General features: G+C 49.4%; 1 protein-coding gene across 1 annotated transcript in view; it reads left to right on the forward strand.

Annotated features, from left to right (window-relative positions):
- The window catches only part of IGDCC4 (immunoglobulin superfamily DCC subclass member 4), an 89,251-nt gene that overhangs the window by 23,140 nt on the left and 38,266 nt on the right, over positions 1-27,845 (forward strand). The window contains exons 2-4 of the mRNA XM_032700162.1: positions 6,957-7,277; positions 14,128-14,269; positions 19,837-19,970. Coding sequence (XP_032556053.1) covers positions 6,957-7,277; positions 14,128-14,269; positions 19,837-19,970 — 597 coding nt within the window. The remainder of the gene's footprint in view (positions 1-6,956; positions 7,278-14,127; positions 14,270-19,836; positions 19,971-27,845) is intronic.

A 27,845-nucleotide genomic window follows, 5' to 3' on the forward strand; every position in this document is an offset into this window, starting at 1 on the left:
GCCTAAACCAGCACATCTTTACTGTAATTACAGCTTTAGATGATATCATTCTTTACAGGTATGACCTATAAACAGCAATGCAGCATTGCTTGTGTTTCAGATAATGTTTCTTCCATGCCATCCCTTCTGCTCTCTTGTTTTTAACTGGGGGTTTGAAGAGGGCAAAGCCCAGAGGCTCTTGCCCAGCATCGTTCTTCAGGGAGATGCTCCACTTTGCCCTACCAGTGCTCATCCTGGGTACCAGTGTGTGCCAGGACAAACCCGAGCTGGGGAGTGACCAGGACACTGCACACCATGACCTGCAGCAGGATCTGTGCAGGGTGTGAGGGGACTGCTCCTAGCATGGCCTCATGCCCGGCCCCCTGACGTGGGGATGGTGACACTCTCCGTGTGCTGTCTCCTGCTGCCTGCAGTGCTGGGCTGGCACCCAGCTGCTCCTGAAAGGCTGGGATCAGCTTAGTGACAGGGGATGATCTGAGTGTCCCTGGCTGCCAGCTGGATAAATACTCCTGCAGCAGTGGGAGATGATGCATTATTAAATAAACCATCTAGGTTGCTTATATGCAGAATTAGGATAAGGCTGAATTCCCACTGGTGAGCACTGCTCTGCTGTGGCTGGATATCAAGTGTTAATAAAATGGTCTTTCCAGCAGCTCTGGATATAGCTTTTAGGAGCCTTCTGTTCCAGAGAGGCTAAATGGGCGGTGCAGGTGTAACTTTCTTGTTTGTGTTGCCATTACAAGGTGGAAAGTTCCAGTAACATCTGGTCATTGGGAAGGGAATGTAAGGATCTTGACCCTTCCGTCTCACAGGCCTTGTTATGGCTGAGTGGAAGAATGTTTTCTCTTTTACTGTGCCATGGGGAGGCTGAAGAAGTGATGCATGAGCGGATTTAGGTGCCCAGCTCCTCTTTCAGCCTCCCATTCTGCAGAGATCATGGGAGTAGGGTGCTCCAAACCCAGAGCTCCTCTGGCTCTGCTCTCAGGGCTGATGTTGCTGAGCTCCCAGCACGCAGACTCTGTTGAGACCTCCGTCCAGATTTCTTTCTGGGTCACCACTTGCGAAGTGCAATTGCCCTAAAAACAGACTGAGACCAAGCTATTGACTTGTAATTGTCAATGCATAAAGTTTCCAAGAAGAAAGAGGGCTTTGTGTTGCTTTAATGGGGACACACTGAAGTATAGTCGCTCTTTGAATTAGACAATGGGAATGTAAAGATTTTCTACAGCTCTAAGAGTGTCTGAAGAGCATCGGCAGAAGGTTGCATTAAGCAGAACAATGGCACAGTAGTTGGCTTGCTGAGAGGTAGGAAAACCCTTTGGAAGTAGTAACTTCACTTTTCTTCGGTGCTGTTCACTCCCAATTAAATAAGATTAATTGTGCTGTTGAGTTCCACGGGTTCAACATCCAAAATAAATACATAAATTAAGGCAGGCGACAGTGCAGAGGCTCAAATGCAGTTTGAATTCCTGCCACCTCCTGTGGGATGTGGAGGAGAGAGAGGAGCCCTTTCCTCTCGCTGCCTGATCTCCCACAGAACACACACGACGGCCGAGTGCTCTGCTCGCCTTGCCTGAGCCACTTTCCTTGTTCCTGGGAAGGTTTTCTTTGGCTGGAGCTCTGCAAGGTGCACAAGCCAGTTCCAAAGTGCCAGATGTGTGTGGAATAGGAAACATGCTGGCCAGGCTCCAGGCTGTGGGACCTGCAGCACAACAGCAGCTCCCCAGGAAAGTCTCTGGCTGCCAAGAACTAGAAGTGATGTCAGCTCTGGAAGTGTGTCAGATTAGAAACCCTTGTACTTTGCTCCCTGTGAAGTATTAATCTCCCAAGGCCTGTGCTGTAATGGGTCCTGTCTGGCTCTGTGCAGCTCTCTTTGTTTTGGGCTGGAAGTGTTGGAGGGGGTTTCGTGGGAAGGCACTGGAAGCTGTCAGTGCCTTGGCTGCTTTGGGCTGCATGTCCTTGAGCTGCTCCCTGGGCCTCACTCAGCTGTGCTAAAGATGGGCCTCCCCTGCCTTGAAGTGAAGGTCTGAGCCTTGGAATTACTGAGTGGGGGTTGTAGGAATGGGCTGGGGTTCTAGGAGTGGTTATGCCTTGGGATCTTGTGTGTGCCTAAACCTCTTTGACTTCCCCCAGCTCGGCGAGTTTGTTCAAGAGAAGATAGGACATCTCAACCAAATACTGCCTTTCTGTCTGCCTTAGAGACCTTACTCAGGGACTGTGGGTCAGGTGATTCCAGCTCTGCCAGGTGCTGTCCAAAAACACAGAAGTACAGATATGCCAGTGCACAGAATCACATCCCTTTGGGTTTATGCCTGTATGTTTTGTTTTTACAGTAATTACTAAACCACAACTCGTTCTCCTCTGCACAAAGCCATTTGTCTCCTGTTGAACAGTAACCTTTTATTTGCTCATGCTGTGTAGCAGAGCTCAAGGACATGTTTACTGCCGATAGCCAAAATTTCACCAGAACAAGCATCTCCCTTGTCTGGATTTTTCCACCTTGATTTAAGTGGTTAAACCTCAGGGAAGGAGAATAGCCCTGTGTGCAAGGAGACAAGTGGGAGTTTGTGCTGTTCTTAACCATGGAGAGAAAGCTCCCACCTCCATGGGCTTGGAGTATTGCATGTCCTGGATGTGCATAGCACTGCTGTGAGGGTCTCACCTCTGCCCAAGTAATTGCATTGTCAGGGATCTGTCGGACCTCGCTGTGTTTCTCGCTCACACTTCACCTGCTTAGTTACAGATTTGAAATTGCAAACCCAACAGAATCCGTTCTTTTTCCCCTTTGCTCAGTGGTAAGTTTGGCTATTCCTGCCTCCCTTTGATGCTGAGGAGAGGAGGTGACAGGAGTGGGGTTTGGCTGTATGCTGAGATGTGTGATTCGGGAAGGGATGTTGGCTGGTTTAATGCGGGTTTTCAGATGCCTGCCTTGGCTCTGAAATCAGGCTGGCAGGGGCTGTGCTCCCACGGAGGGCAGAGGACAGCTTTGTGCCTTGAAGATTTGACGACCTTTGTTCATTTGAAACGCCCTGTTTTTTTATGCCACTCAACAGGAGACTTTTTAATTTACTTCACTGGGCCTGGACGCTGGAGGTGGATGGATGGCTGATGGAAGTGAGGAAATAGATGGAAGAAAAAGAACATTTTTCTCCTGGGCTGTTTTTATGCACATTATAGCCTAGGGGTTTGCAACATGGGGGAGAGTAAAAAACCCCTGCAGAGCCTGGGTCAGAAAATATAGTTCTCATGGGAACAAAATGCTTTTAACTTGCTGCATCAAAGACCCTCTGTTCCAGGGCATGCTCTGTGTTTGAATACATCTGCATTCCTCCAGAACTCTGTGTGTGAATGCACATGTATGTTGTGTGTATCTATGTGTAAGTGTGTACTTTTACATGATTTATAATCTCAAAGCCATTCCTGTCCACCTTGGAATAGCTCAACAGTTGAACCTACTTTCTGGAGGAGTCAAAAGTAAAGAGCTCTCTGGCTCCAAAGCCCAGGTCTGTAGCTGGAACACCTGCCTGAGACTGATGTGTGAAAAGCCCTCCTGGCTCCTGCCCTGGAAGCCCCCCTTGACTCTGTTCATCACAGCATCACCTCGGGCAGGGCAGAGGGTGAAGGTGAGCAGGAGGCTACACGAGCACGTGGCTCTGTGCTTTAGCAGGGCCCTGCCCATTCCTGTCACTACAGGGTGAGGAATGGAGGTTGGAAATAGTCAGGAGCTTCTGTAAGCACTTAACATTCCTGATTTCATTTGTCTTTGATCTCACTTGGACTAATTTTACTCTCTTCTGATCCTTTCCCTTGAAGGAGCTTTTATCTCATTGTCAGGCTTGCTAATTTAGTGTGGTGTTTTGAACCAGACCTCCTCCTACGTTTCCAGTGCCTGGAAGGTATTTTTTCCTTAATCAGGGGGTGTTTATGCAGTTCTTTGAACATCTTAGGACAAGACTCATAGTGGGGCTTTTTGCAATGCCCAGTTTGGGTCCTGGACCCTGCTGCTCAACCTCTGTATGTTCAAATGGCCTGTCCCCCAAAACTGCAGTATTTTGGGGCTAAAAGGGCAGGAAGGAGGGCTGGATGATTTGGGACAGGTCAGAGCAGCCTGATGTTGGATTGGAAACTTCATTTGCCTGGCAGGAGGCCTTCCCAGGCTGTGCTAAATAACAAATAACAGTGGGCTGTCACATGTGTTTGACCAACCAACCAGACACTTGGATCCAGGTAGGTTTTGACTTTGTGGAAAAGAGCTGGGTGATTTGGGGATATAGAAACTTCACCACTTGTTTTTGAAAAGCAAATACTACTTCTTGCTGTGATGGAAAGTATGGAGCTGTTTGTTCTTACTCTGCTGCAAGCAGGTTGAGTGGATTTTTTAAGGAATTGAAGTTTGAGAGGCTGATAATTGCTTATTACCATGGGAAGCTGCACTGCAGATCCCTGCTCTATTCCTGGCTGCCTGAGCCAGCCAGCTGTCCCCTTGTGCTTCACCTTTGGAAGAGGAGGAATGTTTCCAGCAAAATGCCATTCTAATTGCTGTCTGAAGAAAGTAGAAAATGGGACAGATATATGGGCTGTTCCCCAAGCGATGAACAGGAGCTTCTAAGGACAACAAATGTAAGGGAAGGCAAAGAATGAGGATTTTGGAGAAATGTCTGGATCGTTGCTTCTCCAGGGATGAGGGTTCTCACGTGGATGGGAGTTCTCATGACAGCATTTGAGCTGCCTCCTGTCCTTAGCTCAGCTGAGTTCTCCCTGGCCACAGACTGTTAACCCTCCCCTGTGTTTGGCCTTGTCACCTGCACAGGTATTTGGGGGGCTTGATTTCTCCCTATTTCATACAGTGTTTTGGTGCTGGCTGTCTTGGAGGGAAGGCTTCCAGGGGCAATGTCTTTCCAGTACCTTTGGAGCAGCCTTTCAGGTTCGTGTTCCCTTGCTTCTACCCTCCTGTGGAGCCACTGAGTGAGTTCTGTAGCTTCCTGTGATCCTCAGAGGACTAATCTGCTCCAGGAGAATGAGTGGGCAGAACTGCCCTTACAAGGAGGGGTTTGGTGGCAGTCCCTGTGTAGTGGCCTGGACCTGCCAGGGCTGTGCTGGCTGACAAATCCAGAAATTACATTGTGGTGTGTGCATGTGGGGAGCTCAGTGGCTGCTGCTTCTGGCTGTGCCTTCTTCCCACACAGTGTGAGTCAGCAGTACGGTGGAAGCATCCATGCAGGAAAACCCTAAATCCAGGGACTTGCAGGCAGCTCTGTGTTGGCAGTGGCTGCCCCTTTGTCCTGGAGTACAGCACCTGGTTGTTGTGCTGACTGTGACATGGGCATCTCTGCATCCTGCTGGAGTTTGGCTTTGGGAACTGGGAGATTGCCCCCTGGATGAGCTAGTGAAGGTGACAGTGCTTGGAACGGGGTCTGTTCTCTCCCATAATGATGGCAATCAACAGCCAGCAGGCAAGTAGGGACTTGTGGAGCCTCCTCATCGCTGAAGGGACAGAACTGGCCAAGTCCAACTCTTGGTGGTCGTTCTACCACCCAGCAGCGATGACAAACCTGACAAGTTCCCATCCCATGGGCACCGAATCGGCCCCGCACGTGGGCAGGGTTGAACCCTTCCTTCCAGGGGCACCTGCGGTTCCTGGCACACGCCTTGAAATAATTCCATCTCCCTGCACGTGTAATTTTGCGTGTCATTGCCCCTAATTGCATGCTTAACACACACTCTTTTAAAGTGCAGCCCTTTTATCAGCAGTAGGTAGTAGCAGGTTTAATAGGGTGTTTGAATTCCTATAAAATTAATCTGTAGCCTTCTGCGATAGGAGACGGGCAGGGAGCCATGTGGTTCATATCCAGTGTTGATAAACTTGTTATAGAGGCAGGAAACATTTCTGATTGGAGCAGTGACAAAATAATTTGGAGCAGAGCCATAAAAAGAGTGGATGGTGATGGTTTGAGCACAGCAGAGATTGAAATTGCTGGTGTGTGGAAGCAGCGCTGCCAGCTAACATTGACTTAGTGTCTCTGGAGGACTCTAACGGCAAATGCATTTTATTAATGGCAATATTCTTTTAGGAAATGCTGAGCATTGTTTCAGAGGTGGAGCTCCCCTCGAGTACGTGGGTTTGGAAGTTGGCCAGACCAAGATCTGCTCAGCTGAGCTTGCTGCTGGTCACTGCTCCGGCCTCAGGCTGCAGCAGGAAGGTTGCCTAAGGGCACGTGCTGGGTACTGTCTGCTAGCAACTGGAATGTCCTTTTCCAGTGGGGAAAATGCACCCGTCCATTCTCATTCTGGCTTCACCTATAAGGGGTAAAATGCTCAGAGACAGCAGGTCATGTTTTTAGCCATTCTTTTGTTGTCTTTGCTTTGAAACGAGTTTCCCAGTCCATGAAAGTCAGTGGGAGTTTGCTGTCTTAATGGATTCCCAGCTGGACTTGAGCTCTTACTGCCACTGAGAGGGGGACCTGCTCCAACCAAGTTGTGGTCACTGTTATGGGGATGCCATGCTGGGTTTGGATACCTGTGCAACTTAGTTGTCCTGTGGGGGTTGATCAGCCTTGGAGGAGGCTCTGGTGTGCAGGTGAGGGGGGAGCCTTTGCTTGTCATGGGCAGCCATGGCAGGTTGGGCCCTTACTGCATCTTCTGTGCTTGCTCTTGCTGTTGCCGTCACTTCACCGTATTCCAGCTGTTTTCTGCTTGAATCTAGCCTGGAAAAAGCAAGTGTGGATAGGAGGGGTGGCTACTGGACCCAGTGGAGGGTGGCAGAAATGGTGCAGGTTGTGCAGCCACAGGGGTGTGTGATGGAGAATGCAGTGTGCAAGTGTCATGGGAGGTGCTGGCCACCTCACAGGGCTCGATTTCACCTGGTGTCCCCAGCCACGCTTCCTTTGCTGTGTAAAACTGGGATGTGATTAACCAAGGAAAGCAAACCCTTCTGCAACACTGTCTTCTCTTTGCAGGGAGCCTGTTGGAAGGGGATTCTCTGGACCTGAGCTGTAGTGCTGGTCCTGCAAAGGTGATACTGGAGCCAAACCAAGTAGTGGTTTTGGACTGTAACCTGACCCCTGCCGAGCAAGTGATCAACATCACATGGAAGAAGAATGGGTTTCCATTAGTGGAGCAGGAACATCTCCACGTGCTTCCGAATGGATCACTCTTCATCTCATCCCAGGCTGTGGCAAAGGACAGTAAAAATCCCGGTGCTGAGGGGAATTACTCCTGCGTGTCTCACAGCTCCCTAGGGACTGTCACCAGTCAGACAGCTGCAGTCAGGTTTTCAAGTAAGTGTTCTGACTTTTTGTTGATCTTCCTTCCCCTCCTGGTATTTATACAGAGCACCTGCCTCCCTGAGAGTTTGAGATAAAGTGTCTATGAAGTCAAGTTCTATTAATGATATATAGGAGATTAGGGATAGTCCACAAATAAGCAGCATTGACTTCCTGTTATCCCACTGTGAGCATCCTGTGTAACTCTCCCAGGTAAGTGCCATCAGCCATGAGTTAAAAACAGGACCCTCCTCACTCTCCAATAGGCAGGGCTTGCTTTTGCAGAGAACTTCACAGCCCTGAGGGCAGCACCAGGTGACTGGGGGGGTCTGGCTGTGACAGCTTGTGAAGTGAATATCTCGTGGTAATGGAGGAGATGAGAGAAAGGGCTCTTCCAGGTGGTTTCTGTTTGGATCTCTGAGAAGGACATTCCAAAGTCTGAACCACTGAATCTTTGCACAGCGTTCAAGAATAAAATTCTTTTGTGTTCAGGGGTGGTTCCTGGAGCTATTTTAAGACTGTGAGTGCCAATAAACGATTCCTTGATGTACAAAACAGGTGAGGTTAGAAAATAATGCAGATACAGCAACACTTCTCTCTAGTACAGTGACTTATGGAAACATTGCTGAATGCAAGTGCACAGGACACCATCAGGGTACTTGATCAGAGCTGTGGTGGGTGAAGATGCAGAGTGGATGTTCTGACACCCTCTCTACACTGGGATGTTTTCAGCCTCCGGTAGCCCAGGCAGGGCTGTCCAGGTTTGGCCAAGTGGGTGTTTCAGGCTGTGAGTGCTTTGCTGTAGAAACCAGCATTGTTGGTGAAGCTTTGCCCGATCAGGGGAAAGTCTTTTACCTTTGCAACATGTCCTGCTTTTCTGCTCAGAAAATGTTTAGCATGCAGCAGCCACAGATTGCTGGTCACCCGTCCCTCCTGTTCTCTCCTTTCTGTGATTTGTGGTGCCAGGTAAATAGCTGGTTCCAGCATTTTGTTAAGTGAAAGGACCCTGAGGGCTGTGGGGATGGAGTCAGGGATCCTGCATGGAGGTATTTTCTGGGGAGGTTGGAGTCCTGGAGTAGAAAAACTGTCAGGAGTTCAGGAGGATTTATTCAGCTGCTCCTGCCCCAGTTCCAGACAGCCACAATTAGGATATATTCCCTTTTGGGAGTGATTTGTGTTGAAGTTTGCACTGTGCCTCTTGCCTGGTTGCAATGATTTGTGTCTCTCTTGTGGTCCTGGGTTTGGTGTTTGATTTCTCATGAACAGTAGAGACACCTCAAAACCAGGAGACTGATTTAAATTGCCCTTCCCTCCCCCTGGATTTTTCCAGAGGAGCCTACACAGGTGATGCCTCTTTCCATCTAATTCTGAGTTTCTCCCAGAAACGGGGAACTTCAGGTGAACTCTTTCCTTGTGTGTACTCATGTGTCTCATTTTGTTACCATCTGCACAGGGAAAGTGCTGCCTCCGTGGCACACACATGCACCTGACATACCATAATACCCACTGCTGAGCAGAGAGCAGTGAGGGGATTGATTAATGAAATGCATCTCTGCTTCGATTTGTTCCGTGGGCTGGGCAGGAGCCCTTGCTCCGTGAGCATTCAGCTGGAGCAGGTGAGGATTGTAAAGGCCTGGGATTTTCCACTGCCACTGAACAGGGGCTCTCCAAAGCTGTTTGCTCGTGGATGGAGTTATTCTTTGTGCTGATTGCCCTGGGCGCTGCTGATCAGGACAGGGCAGTAGAAGAAAACCTGTTCAGCAGGTGGGATGTGTTATTCCTGCCATCAGCTTGTCCTTCTGGCCTGCAGGGCCTTTCCTTCCCTGGGATGGGGATCCCATGTGGGGATGTGGGTCACTCTGTGTGTCACCGAGTCTTGCAGTGACAGGTAGGAGGGGTTCACAATACCCGCCTTTCTCTGCACTGCTTTGGTGCTGTTAGTGTGTCTGCCATGTTTCAGGGAGTCCCCTTCTCCTCCCTGGCAGCCCCAGAGCAGCTCTGGCACCTCTGTGTAAGGGCTACCAGCTTCCAGGTGGAGGGAGGGGACGCTCCAGGCAGCAGTGAGCCTGGAGCTGGAAGAGGCTCTTTGGAGCAGTCAGGCTGGAGTGATGAAGGTTGCATGGTGTGTGCAGGCTGTGGCACTGTGATGACTTCCATCCTTCCACGGTGGCCCAGGAGTTCAGTTTGTTTGCATTTTGCTGGATAAACACGTGGCTCAGAAGTGCCCAGTGTTCCCTGGCACTCTGTGTGCCACCAAGAGAGATCTGTGCCACAGTCCCCATCCACACCTTGTGGCAGTGGTGGCTGTGGCAAATGAGGAGGAGCAAAAGACTGTGAGGAACGTGGTGTGAGTGTGTCTGTTAAATGAGCAGCTGCTCAGGCTGATGAATCAGGTTTGTGGGTTTCTCAGATCCCTGAGTGTTCCCACATGGAAATACCAGGGGCGTTGTTGTAGCTGTGGGAAGGTGTAGCTTTCTACCTGTTAATAACTACATTGGTGGAGATTTGTTAAAGCTTTTAATTTAGTTTAAACATTTTGTGCAAAGGGAGGTTGTAGAAAATTACAGTAATTGTGACTGTCAGATGAAGACGTTTGCTGTGCCTGGAGGGAACGGGCAGCGCCTGTGGCTGCTGGCAGCGAGCTCAGGAGAGGTTTGGAGTGTTCCTGCACCTGGAGGACAGGCTAAAGCAGGAATCAACCCACATGGGCTCTCATGATCCTCACTCCACACGCACAGCATGTCTCCTCTGCGGTGCACGGTGTGTCTGGGATTTGAGGAACAGCAGGCTGGGATTTGCTCTTACTTTAAGGATTTATTTTATGGATTTTATCCTATTTATTGTGTGGATTAGGTGCATAGGTGAGTGAAGGCTGATGACTGTAGGCAGAGCCAGGCTGGGCAGGGTGAATGCACAGGCTCTGGACCATCCGTGGATGTGCTGCTTTGAGTAGATGGGGAGCTGGTGCCTGTGGAGAGCAGGAGCAATCCTGTGCCTCCCTGTGGCCCCTCAGGCCGAGCCTGTGCTGGCTCTGCCCTGGGGCCCTGGCAAATCACTCCCATGGCTTTCTGTGCATGTCCCCCTTCCACCCACGGTCTGTTCAGAGGTGAGTGGCTCAGGGATGGGTGATCTGGGTGGTGTATGTGATCTCAATCGGGGCTGAAGCCGCCCCCATCTTGGAAACACCTACTAATAATTACAGAAGGTACAAAGAGGACGAGTACACAGAGTCTGGGGGCAAAGCGCTGTGGGAGAGAGCAGTGAGCCCCTTTCAGAAGGCTGAATTCCTTGCATAGACTGCATTTTCTGCCTGGGGTGTAGTGTTGCTGGCTGGCAGTCTTTCCAAGCTCACAGCCTCCTGCATGGATCATGCTGCTGGGAGAGGGGGAGGGTGCTGTGTTTCACCATTCTGCAGTCACCCCTGGGCTCAGGGCTAAAAGCCTTGGCACACACGGCTTGGCTCCAGCTGGGTTTAACATGTCAGCGGGGAGGGAGCTGCTGCTCCACTCCTGGAGGCGCGGAGCCCGGCACTTTGGCATGTCACTGAGGGCAATTTGCTGTAATGCTCTTCACCTTCTCACCTGCAGTGGGTAATTTTTACTGAGTGGCCTATTAAGGTGTTCAGGATAATCAGTGTAAGGGGCTAGGAGGTGTTTTGTGGCTCGGGATGGCTTTGCAAGCTAAACCTTAGCCGAGGAGTGGAAAATAATGTTGAGTGTGTATCGTCTTTGTTTGCCTCTTCCCCTCAAGCACCTCCTTTCCCTGCCTCCCTACATGAAAACCTCTCACTTTGCAGCACTTCTGCAGCAGCCCTTCCATCAGAACATGTTTGTGGGGGGAGAACAGCCCCTCCAAGGATCCCTATGGCCCCGGGGTGAGCAGTGTGTTGGAGCCTGTCCTGCACTCACTGTGACCCGTCTGTGCAGTGCATTGTAGTAGCAGGACCTGCTCTCCAGTGCTCTCCTCCCACAGCAGCCTTGCCTGATTCTTTTTCCTCCCAGCACCAGCTGTTACCACCACAGCTCTGAGCCTGGGTTTGGTAGCACTGGAGGTGCTGGACATGTTCTGCCTCTTCCATTTCACCCTGGTGCCCCTTGGGATGAGAGAGGGATCACAGCTTTCTGTGGTCTTGGCCCCAGTCTGATGCAGATGCTTGTGGAGCAGCGATGAGCCTGACCAGCACGACTGTGCCTGAGCCTTGCAGGGCTGAGATCCAGGGGTCTTATTCAGTCCTGCATCAGAGGAACCTTTTCACCATTCTTACCTTGGTTTGGTGTTGCTTTCTGTGCACAAAAGAACCCTGTTTGTGTTCCCATCCTCTCCTTCACCAGGCTGCTGCTTGCAGAGGCGATTTTTTCCAGTCTATCCCTACCCCCACTATCCTCATCCTGTCAAAGGAATGTGACAGAGCTGCTCAGCTTCTGAATTCCCCCTGCCAGAGTTATCACAAGAAGGTACTAACAGCCAAACCAGTTTGCTGGGCATTGCCAGGGCTGAAGCTCTGGCACCCACAGAGCTCCCAGCTCTGCCGGGAAGCTGTGACTCCGCTTGGGAAGCCTGGCGGTTCCTGCTGCTCCCAGCGAGAGGGACACTCCCTAATCAGGGTTGCTGTTTAGTCACGCTCCTCCACATCCTAATGAGGAATCTGTCACGGGCACATTTCTTGGCTCTTTGCTTTTGAAGAGCCATTCCAGAGCCCAGCACAGCAGGCAGATGGGGCTGTGGATGGAGGTGAAGGGCAGGATTCGGTTCTCAGCAGGGAATTTCAATCTTGCAAGCACAGGTCTGGCAGGTGATGGGCAGGAATAGCCAGGACAGGTTATTGCCTGGTAACTCGGGTAGCCCAGGAGTCTCTGTCACATTTTGTACACCAATATGATGCCACTTAATAATGAACAGCAGAGAAGCAGGTGACCCAACATGAAGCAGAGGAAACAGAGATGCCTACAGATTTCTTCTTTTTAGAGGGATTCCTCCCTCCCATCATGACCTTTCCAGGTACATGACCCTCCAGAGCCTGCCAAAATACTATAATTTATACCTGTGGGATGAAAAGAGAGTAATGGGGAAGATGATTAAGGATATTTGCTGCCAGGAGAAGCTTGTTTTGATGGTGCCATCTTGAACATGTGCTGGTACTTGATGGATTTTCTTTAAACTCTTGGGTTCAGCAAGTTTTATTAACATGAGCTTAAAAGATCTTGTAATCTGTAGAAATGACTCTGTGTTAAGGGGGTCTGCAGTGTATATTTGAGCATGCTAAAGCAGTTGGCTGAATTTAGGCCTTACATATTAATGTCTTTTTCAGGTTTTTTTCCCAGAAAAACATTTTTCATTGCCATTTGTATGGAATTGGAAAAGTAGACTTGGCGGACAGCTGGTGGGAGAATTTGGTCTGTAGCTGCTGCAGAGAGCAATGAGTTGCTTGAAACATGTGATAACTATTTAAATTAAAGAAAAACACTAATGACAGCTGAGAATATGCCGAGGTTAAAATGGGTCATGTAAAAGCATTTCATTTTCAAAACTCTACATACTTTCTCAAGCTAGCACTGCAATAAAGCGTGTTTGTGTGTGCCTGGATGTTTGTGTGTGTGTGAGATGCAAAGAAAACTTCAAGTCTGGAGTCCTACAAAATCCAGAGCAATGATGGATGTTCTTGGAAAGTGGTGGTGGGACAAGCACATGATTGTGTTGGAGGGCCAGAAGGTCACTTGGGGTCCTTATGAGCACAGTGCTGTGCTTGGCCCAGCAGTCAAGTGTGTTTTCTGGCTGAAATTTATGTCTATTGTGCCACGTTGAGGGTTTCTGGCACCATGTTCCAGCATTGCTGGATGGCTTGTATGGCAGGGTGGGTTTCACAGCAAGGGCGGTTTAACAGAGACGTATTGAAAGCAGGAGCCAGTTCTCGTGGTGGAGAAGAATACAGGCTTTCTGCCCTCATCCAGGAGCCTGCATGAATATTCAACTCTCCACCGTGTGACTGAGATGCCTTGGGGTTATGCCATTGATAGGACAGATGCTGACAGCCCCGGGGGAGGATTTCTGCTCCCGGAGTCAGCAGGGTTTTACTCTGTGCATGGAAGGGGAGGAAGATGAGGCAGCTGCGTGTGAAGGATGGGCAGGGTGCGGTCCAAGAGCAATCCCAAACCTTAGTGCTTTGTCTCCAAAACAAGTTCACTCTATAGTAAAAGACACAGGGGTGAGCCTTGGAGAGCAAACAAGTGTCCTGGCATTCATGAAATCCGTCCTCCTCCTCTTAGCAAGGTGTCTGTGTCCCTTTGGCTGCATCCCATCTGCCTGAGTAGGATGAGGTTGGTTTCTGCAGGTAGGAGAAGGAGGGTCATAACCCTTGCAGCCTCTGCCCCTCGTCTCCAACACTACCAGCCCATGGGCAGTTGTTTCGTGTAAATAACTTGCCATCTGGCTTTATTCTTCCTCTTGCCTTGCTTTAATTTCCTGTGGCTGCAGGAATGCTACAAGACAAGGGGAAACTCTCATCTCTCCGGCTGTGGCATTTCCCTTCTGTTTCTCATTGTGCATGTCTTTCCCAAATTGAGCAAGGGAAAAGACAAGGAAGCAATTTAGGAAGGTAGCTGCTGAAACCAGCTAATTGCCTGCCTTTCTCTCACGCTGTTGCCTTGAGGGAGAAAATAAGGCAAGAAGCAAATTTGCAAATTGAAACCTTTCAGTTACTGTTGCTAGGACTGCTGAGGGTCTGCAGGGCACAGGAAAGGGAGGAATTGCACTTCAGGTTATCTTTGGGAGGGAAAAGCCTTCCTCATAGCTCATACATCATAGCAGGTTTGCATTGATCAGCAGAAGCACTGAGTTATTAACTTTCCTTCCCTTTTTCTTTCCCCAGCATTGTCACGCTTTTTCCAGCAGCCAGAGTCGCAGACGGTGGAAGAAAATGGCATGGCCCGGTTTGAGTGTCGGATCGAAGGGCTGCCCTCCCCTGTCATCACGTGGGAGAAGGACCATGAAGCTGTTCCAGCAGAACCCAGGTGATTTCCTGGTTGCTCTCCCGGGTCAGCTTGCAAAAGAGCAAAACAGAACCTGACCATTCAGGATGTGGAAATTCTTTGTAAGAAGGTAGAATGAAGAGATGATCAGGTTTGGACCTGATAATTAAGTGATTCAAGAGGAGGTATTTGAGGGGCCCATGCAACATATAAAACACCTAAATAAAACTAACTTTCCCCCAAATATCCAAGCCATAGAAGACAAAAACCCAAGTTGATATTGTGCTGTGTTACAGCACAGGACCTGTGTGTGCCTGGGACAGGGCACGGCAGCTGCAGCGTGGACTGCCCTTGGCTCGTCCTCTGGTGCACAGTGAGATGGAGTTCTTCGGGGGAATGGGACCTGGCATGAGCAGTATTTCTCCAGTTGACCATGGGGTACTGAGTGTACCCAACTGAACTCCATGATGTGGTTTTTCTTTTTTTGGTTGTGGCTTTAGGGACAGTTGTTTTCTTCACCGGTTTCCCACACGGATTTATCTCAGGGTTAATGACTCTTCTAGAGCACAGTGTGTGCTCAGTAACCTGGGAGGTCTTTCTCTTTGTTTTACTCCCACGTTGGGAGGGCATCTAATAAAAGACCCTGAATTTTCCTTTTTTTTATTTTTTTTGGAAAAGATGAGAGTCCTGCAGCATGATACCTTTTCCTTAATGAAAGTCAGTTAAAGGCATGAGAAGGGGATAAACTATTAGTTGGCTGTTAGCTGGCCTGTAGATATGACTTCTGTGGGGGATCAGTCACTGAATTGTCCTTTAGTTCTTAAAAACTCCTTTTCTTTTCTGCGGAAGGAGCTGTTTCCTTCCCAGAGAAGTTAATCCAAGATGCAGGAGAGGAAAGAAAGGGGTGGGGTAAGGTTCAGGAATACTTTTGCAGCAGTGGCTTTCTGTAAGAATAACTTATATTATTTTGTAAGAAACACTTATATCCTTGAGTCCGAAGTGTGGCATCTAAAGGTTTATAGGAGGCTGTTGCTTTGTAAGGAGAAGAAAATTAATTAATAAAAAAGGAAGGGGAAAAAAAAAACAAAAAAGAAGGGATTGCTTGGAGAAGTGTGCCATAGATAGGGCAATGGCTTTTTAATGAGACAGCTCGATGGATATTGTGAAATTACTTGCTCAGGGATTGCTTTCATCACAGGCAGCCTGAAAATTGTTTTCCTTGTAAAAGCCAGGCCATAATCTCTGGCTGCAAATCTTGCTTTTTAAATCATGTTCTAGCTAATATGCTTTTTCAGAAGGATTTGCTTTTTTTTTTGTTGTTGTCTAGTTGTTGTTGGATTTAATATAACCGGCTTTCGAAGGAATTAAGTGAATTCCAGGAAATGCTGGCTGCCAACCAGAGCTCTGTGTTATCCTCCCTGCATCATGCCTAAGGACTGGATCTGAGGCTGCCCTGGTTGCTGTGGGCTCCCTCCAGTGCACACAGGGATGAGCCTGTGCAAATGCAATCCTGTGGCTGGGCAGGGGTGGGGGGGATGATTTCATAGTCCAGAATAGCAGGGTTGGGAGGGGTGCAAAATCAGGCTCTGGGGCTGGAGATACAACCCTGGAGTAGTGCTATTACACCAGTGCTTGGGATTTCTTTTAAGACAGAGAGAATAATCATGGAAAACTCACATTGCTTCCCCCTCTTCCCCCCTCTTCCTTTTCCATTTCCCCTTTTCTTTCTTTCTTTCTTTCTTTCTTTCTTTCTTTCTATCTTTCTTTCTTTCTTTCTTTCTTTCTTTCCTTCTTTCCTTCTTTCCTTCTTTCCTTCTTTCCTTCTTTCCTTCTTTCCTTCTTTCCTTCTTTCCTTCTTTCCTTCTTTCCTTCTTTCCTTCTTTCCTTCTTTCCTTCTTTCCTTCTTTCCTTCTTTCCTTCTTTCCTTCTTTCCTTCTTTCCTTCTTTCCTTCTTTCCTTCTTTCTTTCTTTCCCCCTTTTCTTTCTTTCTTTCTTCCCCTTTTCTTTCTTTCTTTCTTTCTTTCTTTCCCCCTTTTCTTTCTTTCTCTTTCCCCCTTTTCTTTCTTTCTTTCTCTTTCCCCCTTTTCTTTCTTTCTTTCTCTTTCCCCCTTTTCTTTCTTTCTTTCCTTCCCCCTTTTCTTTCTTTCTTTCTTTCCCACTTTTCTTTGTCAATCTTACCTTTGGGCACTCATTTCAGCCTTTGCCCCGGATGCAAGTTCTAACATGGCACCCCCTCAAAGATACTGAAGGCTGAGCTTAAAAAATACTTAGACACCCTAAAGGGTAGCAAAGTGCTGATTGGTGTTTTTGGAATACCTTTCCTGTCTCTGTTCAGGACAAAATCTGAATTCCGTGCGTGAGTAAGGCACAGAAGTATTTTGCAATTCTGGCTCTGAATTATGTTGAAAAAACACGATCTTAAATCTGCAGCAGCTGCTGAGAGGTGGCTTGCAGGATTTCTCTAGACTGCAGTTGCTCTGGGGTGTGTGCAGCATCTCTTGGCGTGATCTCTTCTCTCTTTAGGTGCTGGCTGGGTTTCACATCAGGCTCCAAATTGCTGTTTATTTTCTCTAGAGCCAAGATGAGCACTTGCTATGAACCAGAGGCCTTTGGAGGTCTGCACAGCACATCCATAACCTCCAGATCACATGCTCTGCAATCACAGTATATTTTTCCACATTTTGGCTAAGGGAGGGTTTTATCTGTGTGAAGAGTTTTATTTCTGTGCAGTGTCAGGAGAGCCTTAATATGGCTCATGTTCAAATAGGGCTCTTGAGCTGCGAGGAAAAGGACTCTCAGACTTTGAGTCTGCAACAGAGCTGCAGGTTCCTCACTGTCCTGAGGATTGGTGCTTTAGTCTGCTTTGGACACCTTCAAAAGGCTGCAGGAAGGGTGTGCTGGAGTTTACTGGGGAGAACATAGGAGAGGGAATTGGGCTGTTAGTGCTGGAATGTTCTGTGAGCTGTAGGGTTGCAGGTTTTGGACACGAGGTAGCAGTGCTTGATTTCAGTTCTTAAGTGCTGCCCTGGTGAGCAGCTGTGAGCCCCTCTGTGCTCTCAGGTACAGTCTGCTCAGGGAGGGGAACAGCTACATGTGCATGCCCTGTTGCTGTTGCTCTGTGTCTGTGGTAGTTGTGCCCTGGTCTGAGTGTGCTGCCCTTCAACCTGCTCCAGGTGGGGCACTTACCTTTCACTACCCTTCAAGACTAGCTCCTGTGAGATCCTGACACTGCAGCTGTCATCAGCAGAACTCTTGAGACTGCCACGGTTCCAGCGTGTCTGTCTGTCCTTTGGTTTTTGTTTTCTGCTTAATCCACAAAGAAGGTGAGCAGACAGAAAGCTCTGCCCTTTGCGTGGAAGAAAAGCCCTCGCCAACTGTCTGCTCTGAGTCATCAGGGAAACTTCCTCGCAGAGAGCCTGGGGATGGAGCAAGTGCCCTTGCAGGTTGCCTGGAGGCTTCTAGTTCAGGGCTGCTGGGACCCTGAAGAGCTGGAGGCTTTGTGAGCAGCTAGGACAAATGGTAGATAGAGAAATCCTGCCTTTCTTCCCTCCTCGCTTCCCCAGCAGAGCGATCCTTACCTCTGCCGTGCTTTCCCAACAGGATGTACTGCATTAAATAGACCTCTACCACTGGCCTTACTGAAGGGACCATCTGAAGCTCTGTGTTGATGGAGTCTTCCCACTCACCCCCCTTGTATCCAGCTCCTGCTCACTTTAGAAACACAGTGGCTTGTTTTCTGCCCTCAAGAGAAGCTGAGACTGTTGGGCATGACTGTGGGCACGGTTCTGACCCCGCTCTGAGAGGAGAAAAGCCACAGGCAATTTCCAGAGGTCCTTCCTAGCCTTGTTGAATCTGTGATACATAATTGGAGTGTCTTTTTGTGGCTGGGAGATGCCTTGCCTGGTGTTTGAAATATGTTGATATTAATTACAGACTCAAATAGCAGATGCACGACAAAAATAAATATTATCGCAGTGGGAGGCTTTCCCTCCACAGAGCTGAGGGGATGCAAATATTTGTCATCTTTCTCTTCTCCCAAGTCCTGATGAGGCATCCTGATGAGGGCTTTTGGGTACTGCCTCCTCTGAGGTCTCTGGAGCTTGATCCTGAGCAAAGTGTCTTTGTAAGTAGCGGGATCGTGGCTTTAGGGATTTAAAGGATTGTGGCATTGGGTTTGTGTACATGGGAATCTTCAGTTGGTCTGTGTCCATGAATCAGGCTGTAGGATTGTGCCAGTAGAGGCAGAATGGTCACTGGAGGAGCTCTGGTAGCTCTTGAGGACAAGATGTGATGAGCTCAACTGCAGCAGCTGAGGTCCAGGATTGATGCTAGATTTGTAGCAGGGACATTTGTCTCTAGAACAGACTGCTAAGGGTAAGGGATATGTTTCCATTACTGCAGATTTAGGAAAAATGTTTGGGGACCATGGTTTGAATGCAGGATGAGTGATCTCTTAAGGTCCTCCTGGCTCCATGACCCTCGTTCATGGCACTCCAGCTGTCTCAGCACCTGGAGAACCACAGTTTTACTGACTGTGATCTTTGTGGATGGCAGGACTGGCATTCGTGGTTATAACTTGTCTTTGTGCTGTTCCCGTGGAATAGCTGCTATCCCTGCCCTCAGCAATTGCCTTTGAATGTGTCCTCTTCATAATGAAGACTGATAACCCAGAGCTGCCTGTCAAACCTCAGCAGCTCTGTTTATATAGAGACTTGCAATTAAAAATGGATCTCATATATAATTAAAAAGGATCACGTAGGCTTTGCGCCTTGCGTTCAAGAATAAAGAGGCTGCCATCTAGGAATCCAGGCAGAAAATGGAGATGCTGACAGCCAGCTCCTACTTTTATGCTAATTGCTAATCATCAGCTTTGTTCAGTGTAATGCAGCAAGGATTGTGTTCATGTTGTGAGCCTTGTACCCATTTCACTCCGTGGAAGTGTTGCTCAGTAGCACCCCATGGGCGAATGGGGGGATTCTGAGTGCCCAGCTGTAAGTTTGTCAGCTTGTGAAAAGCCAGAAACTTGTGGAAAGAGGAAAGGAATCACCACAACCCAGGAATGGTGCAGGTTCAGGTGGCTGTGCCGTGGCTGCTTTGGCCCATGAAGGTGCAGCCGTGTATCAGTTGGTCCCTTCATGCACTTGAGGTGCAGCAGGAAAAGGATGATGTTCAGACTTCTTTGCAACATGTTTTTTTCTCTGGCAGCCAAATCTTTGTGAAAAGCAAGTGCTGAAACTGGCTGTAGTGTATGTTCAAGCACCTGTGTGCTTGGAGACATTACAAGTGTGTATGTAGATGTGTGTGTGTGTGTGTGTGTATGGAGTTGGTTTGTACTGTCAGATGGTTTGTGTCAGCAAAGCCCTCTTAGCTTGGTCTCTCAAAAGCAGATTCTGTATTGTGAAGACTCCAAGGTGATGGATAGGTCTGTATCTGCTGCTTTTGAAGAACCACGGGTTGGGTTGCTCACAGGTTTCTTGATCCCACTCTGCCGTCATTACCAAGACACATGAGACATTTGGTGGGGAAAAGGAAGGGATAAAAGGGCTTTGAGGGATCAGTAGCTCAGATAAGGCACAGCCTGTCTCACACTCTTGCTTTTGCTCACTCAGGTTTATAACTCTTCCCAATGGTGTCCTCCAAATCGTGGATGTGCAGGAGAGTGATGCCGGCGCTTATCACTGCGTGGCCACCAACGCCGCCCGAAAGCGCTACAGCAGCGATGCCACCCTGAGCGTGGTGAAAGGTAAGGAGCTGGCAGGAGCCTGCTGGGCTGGGCACAGGTCTGCCAGGTGCTCACTGTGTGTGGTGGCAAGCTGGGCTGAAACACCCGTGGCCATCCCTCCTGCTGGCGTGGCTCTGCACGTGGCCAGCTTTGGTTAAAACTTGCAGAGAAGGCGTTTTGTGAAAGGTTTCTCTCTTTACTCTGATGGGATAAGCAGGCTGGGTTGGGAGGACTCCTTTGTGCTCTGGGGCCATTAGAAGGGGTCCCTGTTTGCACCTTAGGAAGTGCAGCATTGTTGCAACTCATCTCCAGTGGCCTTGGATGGCAAGACAAGCGAAGGCTAGTATGGACAGAGGAAGGTGTTTCTCAAGTGAGCAAGAGAAGGATTTGGAGGCTGGAGTAGTTGGCAGGACTGTGTCTACCTGGGTTACCCAGCACAGGCTAGAGAAGGTTGAGCACAGTGACATCTGACTTGCATGCTGTGTCCATATTGCTGGCTCTTTGCTGAGTGCTGGGTAGGATCCAGGGATCTTTGTGCGGTATTTGGGAACAGCCTCAGCTGGATTTCCTCTGGTGACACAGGCCTTTGGAGCAAGATTCTGGGTGTGAGCTGTCCTTCGCCTCCTAGTCTGGGCCTCAGTCTCTGAGTGCATTTTTCTTTGTAAACCAAGAGTGCAATGGGCAAGCCTGGACATGAGAATGTAGCTGAGATCATGAGTGCAGTGGGGATCTCCAGACTCCAGCATCCTTCCCAGCATGCCTGGCTGCCTCCCCAGCATTGTATAATCCCCTTCCTGCAAGTGGACAAACTCACCATGGCTGGGAGTCTGGCTGAGCTGTCCCTTCTCTCGGGACAGTGTCCCCCTGCCACATCTGTCCCCTGTTAGTGCTGACCCCAGTGTATTTTGCAGGCAGCTTTAACCTTGAAAGCTCCAAAATCCTTCCCAGCCCCTTTTGTCTTTGTTTGGGACTGTGTTGCTTGGCATTCTGCTCCCAGTGTAATTTCACAGCGATGGCTTTGGTGTTCATCCATCAGCGGGGAGTGTAATTAACTGTGGAGCCTGAGAACACACCTCTGATCAATGGATTGTGTCGTGGAGGTAATCTGGGAGGAATCTGCAGTGAATTCGTGAGCGGTTGAAAGCTCTGTATCTAATTGTCAGCCCCTGCCAGATCCTCTGTGTGTTTAATGAAGCACAGAGCTGAGGGGAGTGCTTCCCGTGGGCAGTTCCACACTCCAGAGACAGCTCCCGTGTTGGGCACGGTTTGCCATTGATAACCGATATTGATCGAGCTGCAAAGGTGAATTCGCTGTCCTTGGCATCATGACTCGTTCTGCATAATTGCATCTTGCAGCTCTGCAATGTTTAATCTGCTTTGCAAATGGAGGCAATGGAAGAGGTTAAATGGGAAGCGTTCCTTCTGGAGCACCAGCCGGCCCAAGCAGATTTCTGCCTGGAGTTCTCACCCAAATCTCTCTTCTGCAGCACCACACCACCCGCTGGCTGCTAAAACAAATATGCGAGGTTGAGTTTTTCACCAGATTGAGCTGATAGTGATGAAAAACATGCCTGTTAAATCTCTGGGGTTTTTTATAATTGGGGAGAAGTATCTCCAAGACAGATGGGAAACTGCAGTGACCTGTGCAGGCTTCAAACTCCTCCACCAGTGACTGGCATGGTATTGATCCTTTTTCGTTTCATCACTTCACCATCAGAGGCACATTTTTGGATGCCTGGACTGGCTTGTGGAGTCTTTCCTCCCTGTTCAGAAGCAGCTGATAGTAGTTAGAGTGATGTGGTCAGGCAGAAATCCTTTGCCAGTTTTGAAAAAACTAAACTAAACCAAAACAAACAAAGAATTCCAGGAAAAATAAAAACGCAAAACAAACTGAAAAACAAAGAAAAAAGGAACAATAGCCTGAAATTACAGCTATTTAGTGTTGCTTGAGTTGCTTGTTTGGAAATGTCAGGGACCAAACTCTTATGTGTCTGCAGGCAGGAGCAACTAAACCATTTCCCTCCCTGCTGATGGCTGGGGAGTCCTTTGTGCTGAGGTAAGATGACAGTCCAGCCTTTAATTCCTGCTGCACTGCCAAGGGCCCTGGAAAAGGTTTGTGCAGTGGGATCTCATGTCTCCTTACCAGCTGTCCTCTGCTTTGGTGTCCCTCTGGCAGCACTGGCAGTGCCGTGTGATGATGATCCAGTCTGTGCTCGGGGCAGATTTTGGGGTCTCACTGGTGATGATGCAAATGCTTCCAGCACTCAGGCCTGGGAACATCTCGTGTTCGTGCCCCTTCTCCTGCCAGACAGGGCTGATTTGAACGGGCTGTGCATAGCAAAAGAATCTGTTTCCCTATAACTCTTCTGCCCAGTTGTCCTGTTCCTCCCCCCTGTTCCCCCTGTTGCCGATGTGATGGCTGGGAATTGTTCCATCTCCCTTATTACAGGCCTTTTCTCAGTAAAGGCAGCAATTAGCATGACACCTCCTTCTGTCATATCTGCACGGCCTAAAAACCCCAAAAGTATTGTTTCCCTGGACAGTGTGACTTCCCCCATCCTGGGGGGAATTCCAGCTGCACTGTGTGTCCATGCTGGCCTTCCCCAGGCAGGGCAGGGAGCGGCGGCGCTGCAGATGTTTCGGCTGTGCAGACTTCATGGTGCAAATTTCCAGACCTTCCCTGGGGAAGCTGGAAGGGAAAAGAGAGCAGACAGGACAGCAGGATACAGTCACGCAGGCCTGCTGTCGAAATAGGGATAGCTTGGATTTTCCCCTTGGATCTGCACTGCTCCCCAGCGGACACAGTGCCAAATGCATCTGGCAGCTCCCGTCCCTTCACCCCTCACCTGGACAAGTGATGAATGCCCAGCCTTCTCTGTCAAAAAAGGCATTAGGAGCTGCCTGTGGGATGCTTTTCCCAGGCTCTGGATTTGCGTGCTGCCTTTCCCTGGGATTAGCTGTGTCTTGTTTCTTGTAGCAACTTTTCCTGGAAGCGGGCTGTGGAGCCCTGCTCTGAACTTGTATATAAAGAACAAATTCCCTGTGTGTCCTGGTCATGTTCCCAGTCCCTGACATGCACATGGAAGTGTTGCCACGCTTCATAAAGCAGCTCTCAAAGAGGAGTAGCAGAAAATCTTGGGGAACATGACGTGTGGTCTCAGTAGATCACTTTACCTGTCACTTCACTTTTCCCCTCCGTGTCAGGCACACACTTGCTCTCTGTCTGTTTTCATGGGAATAGAGACTCCTTCTTGCTGTGTGTTTGCCCCACCACTGGCACAATGGAACACAAATAACAGTCAGAAGCTCTGCTTCTGCTAGAACAGTAGATTTTTGCAAGGACTTCATCCCTTCTGTTTTTAAATGACCTAAGGAGTGGGACTCCCCCTAACTTGCATTGCGTCATCCCCACTGAATGAATACTGGGATCTTTCTTCTCCACAGCAAAGCTAAATTTCACTTTCCTGCAGTTCATCCTATTAGTTGTGGTTGCACAGTGTTGGGAGTCTTAAAAACTTCTTGTTCCTCCTTGGTTTTTAATCTCTTTGAGTATGTACAAGCAGTGTGGTGTCCCCTAAGTGACCTAAAGAAAGGATCTTGGCAATTTTAGAATCTAATAGAGTTTTCTCCCACTAGGGTGAGAGAAGTACCAGACGTTCAAACAAGACCATCCATTTTGAGATCCTGACCCCACAGCTCCTTCCTGTAGATCTCAGTGTTTGTGTCTTTTTGTATTTACTGGTTATTGCAGAGGAGTGGTCAAAGCATGGTCCTGGGAGCTCCTGGGTTCTACTTCCCTCTCTGTTGTTGGGCTGCAGAGGAGAATCAGTTCCTCAGCACTTTAATTTCTGTAAATAGGGATAATGTAATAAATAGCCTTGGAGTTGCCCTTTTGGAAGGGAGTCAGTCTGGAGAGTGATTATGGGCATTTGATGCCAGAGGGCTTTGAGGGGCACGTGCAGAGGGATGTGCAGACATAGACCTCAGTGTGAATGTGAGATTTCTGTTCCTCCTGCCCTCTGCACCCTATTCCTGCTCTGTGTGTGTGGGGAGGCCGTGGTTGCTGTTACGCATATGGGGAAAAACCTTTGCCTCAGACAAGGCTGGCAAGAAGCAGGATGTGCAACAGCTTTCCCCCAGCATTGACAGAACCTCTGTCAGGGGTGATGTTTGTGCAGTGCTGCTCCAAATGATCCTCTCCCTGTGCTGCAGTAATGCAGAGACAGGAGAACAGTGTGGGGCGATGGGTGGGGGTCTGGGCTGAGCCACTGAGGAGTCTTGCAGCAGCTGAGCACGTCCCCCGTGAGCTGGGATTTAGTGCCGTGTTATTAGAGATGACACTGCGAGATTGCCGTTGGCAGAACATCATTTACGCTGACAGTTGTAGCAGCTCGCTGCAGCAGTGTCCCAGGAAATGGATTTTTCAGCCAAATATGTGTATGAAATACAATAACAGGGACAGAGCTTGGAGGCAGCGAAACACCTTCAGGTTGTTTTTGTTCTTTTGGTGTTTGCATTGCAGTGGCTTGCAGGAACCAAGGGGGAGCCTTGGTGGTTCCTGCTCCAAAGGGCTGTAGGAAAACAGAGCCGTTGACTGGGCTGAGCTTTGGGGATGGAGGGGAAGGTGCTGATGAAGTGAGCAACACTCGCAGTTGGCCACCACCTCGCGCAAACAGACGTACTGTTACCACAAGTGGATTTTCAGTCCCTGCATGTGCGAATGACGTGCTGGATGCTGCCTTGGCGCTCAGCCTGAGCCCTGGCACCACGTGCTGGGCTTCTCTCGCGGCTTCCTGCACAGGTGCCGTGCAGTCAGGGGACAGGGAAGATTGGATTTGGGTCAGTGCTGCTCTGGTGTGACCTCCCTGAGTGCTGCCGGGCATTGATCCTGTGTGTGCTGCCCTTGGTGGAGAAGGGCAGCGTTAGCCAAGAGTGGAGGGATGGTCCCACCTGGACAAGGGTGGTCTTCCTCCGGCAGGAACCCATATGGCAGAGGCAGCAGCGCCCTGCAATGCTGTGGGGGCACAGCTATCCACAGCTATTTGTGGGCATGGGACACTGCTTCTGGGAGGCAAGAGTCATGGGAATGTGTAGGGAGAGAAAACACAGGGTGGGATAAAGCAGAGTCATGGGAATGTGTAGGGAGAGAAAGCGCTGGCTGGGATAAGGCAGCTGCATTTTTGCTCCAAGTTGTTTGCATAATCATCAAGTGATGGAGAAGGAAACATCCCAGTTCCAGCCTGGAATTGCCATGTTCCTGTTCCCTGCGCCTCTTCTGCTGGGCACAGACCTGTCACTTTTCCCCCCTCTCCTTTTAGCATCCTGTTTTTCTTTGCCCTCTGGTCTCTCACTTCACTAGCAGTTAAGCAGGGAACTGCTCTGCACTTGACATCCCAAAAGCTCAGCCATGAGGACTTTGTTTACATGTGTTTCACAGCTCGGGTTTCCTGGGAAGCAGGTATCTGAAGTTGTTTGCATAATGCATCTGATGGATTCTGTAAAATGCTCTTGATCCTGTCCGTGGCAGAAGGTGCTAAGCAAGCCATGGTAAGTGTGCATTCAGAGGAGATACACAGCATTTCTATCTTAATAAATAGATCATTAAAGCTAAAAGTGCCTTTTTGCCCAACAGGAGCTGTAAACTTTCACTCTGTCTCCCTTTTGCTGAGCCTGGCAGTGCTGGTGATTTCAAGCACCCATGGAAAGGGTTGGGACCATAGATTTTGGGTGAAACTTGTGAAGGGCTGGTGCAGGTGTGCATCAGGTACCCTCCCAAACACACAGCTCTGCTTGGCTGGGATTTGTAGGAGGCCAGCATGGATCCCACCCCTCACATCACCGAGGGAAAGCTACTCGGAGCTCAAGTGTCAGCAGCCTGTTCTGGGAGCCCAAGGGGGAGTTCCAGCTCAGCTGTCTGTGAAGTTTGGTGGGGCTCTGATATGCCACACTCCTGACAGCTCCAGCAGCCTGCAGTGGCAGAGGGTTTGATACAAAATGCAGAGCCCTCACCTCCCATTAAGCACAACAACTAAGCCCGAATGGTGCTGAAGTGAGTGGCAACAGAGGTGTCAAGGATAATAGAGCAGAACAAGGGATGTACAGCTGGGAATAGGTGAGCTGTTTCCAGGTCCTGAGGGGAAACTGGTCTCTTCCACATGCAGCATTAGCATGAGCTGTCAGATGTGGCCAGCTCTGCTTCCAACTCCTGAAGAGGAGGGATGGCTGCATTCAGGGGTGGTTTGTGGTCCTCCAGTGTTCTTCACATGCATCTCTTACTAATCCAGCTCTGCTGTGCTTTTGAGGCCTACTGGAATAAGAGCTGGTGTTTGGTAAGGCTCAGACTGAAGCAGGGTTTGAGCAGCAGGCTCCATTCAGTTGTCCTCGGAGAGCCTTTTGATGGTGACATTATCCTGTGGTGCATCAGCACATCTGCACTACAGGGATCACACCTGGCCTCTCCTGGAGGGTGTGGGACAGGCTGTGCCTGCGTGGTGGGGCTGGAAGGGAGCTAAGAATAGAGACCATAATTAGGTCAGCAGCTTGCAGTGGGCTGTGGGACAGGAAGGTTGATGGGTTGTGGTTGGGCTCCTGATGACACTTGTTAATTATTAATCGCTGGTGTTACAGCAGCGCCTCAGTGTCTCTCTGAGGTCAAGGGCTAGCGGTGCCCTGCGGCACTGACAGCATCCAACAGCTGGAGTGAGGATGTTGGATGTGTCTGGGGGCATAGCAAAGCTCGTGGTCCTGTTGATTCAGACATGGGACAGACACATGGAGCAGCCTTGTCCCTGTTTCCACGACCCTCCAATGTCTACAGGCCTGGTGGTGCTGAGGAACAGGAATGGGGTGAGTGGGCCCAGCCTGTGGGAGAGGTTGAGTCGGAAGCTGAGCCGTGCTGCTCTGAGTGCTGGCTTGGATATCTTGGATGCCAGGGATCACTCAGAACACAGCTGGGAGTTTGCCTTCAGTAACTGAGAGATGTTCTTGCCCAACTCTTTGCAGTGCAGCTGAGGGGCAATACCACATGGATTGTGGATGAGAATGAGAAGCAGGAAGAGAGGAAGGATAGGATAAGGAAGACTCTGTGTCTTCAGGCACAACCTTAGACAGATCAGGGCTCTCTGTGGCACTCAAAAAGTGTCCAGCTGAAGGGCTTTGACAGAATCTGTGGGTATCAGTAATGATCTTTCTCCATGGAAAGCCAGCTTTTCTTCCAGACTTTTCCTAGAAAAACAGATTTGCATTGTCCTGAGTGAATGCAGATGCATCCATCTGCTTTTAGTTCTCCCTTCCAAGTTGGCAGTCTCCGTTTGCTGCCAGACTGTGTTACTGTGGGCTCCCAGTGTGTTGTGTGTTCACAGTGTAGCTTGTGGGAAGCATTCTGTGTACCTGGCACCAGGGAGACCCTACCACGAGATGCCTCCCGAAAATGTTCCTCTTTTTAAAGCTGTGCATGGCAGCAATGTGAGGGACCGCCTCTGGCAGAGGGAGTGGGACAGAACACAAGCTGTGGTCACAAGGAAAACAGGTTGTGCCCTCCTGCACGGACCAGGGCCTTCAGCCTGATCCCTCTCTGCCTCCAGCCTGGTCCCTCTCTGCTGTCACTGGATGTATGTGAATTGCAAATGGACCTGATGCTGCAAATAAATCTGAATTGCAAATAGATCTGATGAAATAGGTGTCAGCCCCTGGGAAATGTCAGCCTCAGAGCAGAAGGAGAAAGTGACTGGAGTGAAATGTCTCCGGTCACTGAGGCAAGGTGAGTAAGGAGGAGTTTCAGGGGGACTTGTGAGCCAGAAGGGTCTCCTGTTGACCATGTCCCCATTTCACTTCTGTGTAAGAGGCAACAAAAAAACCACCTTACAGGTTTTTTCCTTGGAGATTTCTCCTGCAGCA

The sequence above is a fragment of the Chiroxiphia lanceolata genome, chromosome 12 (assembly GCF_009829145.1).
Source record: "Chiroxiphia lanceolata isolate bChiLan1 chromosome 12, bChiLan1.pri, whole genome shotgun sequence".
Classification (NCBI taxonomy): domain Eukaryota; kingdom Metazoa; phylum Chordata; class Aves; order Passeriformes; family Pipridae; genus Chiroxiphia; species Chiroxiphia lanceolata.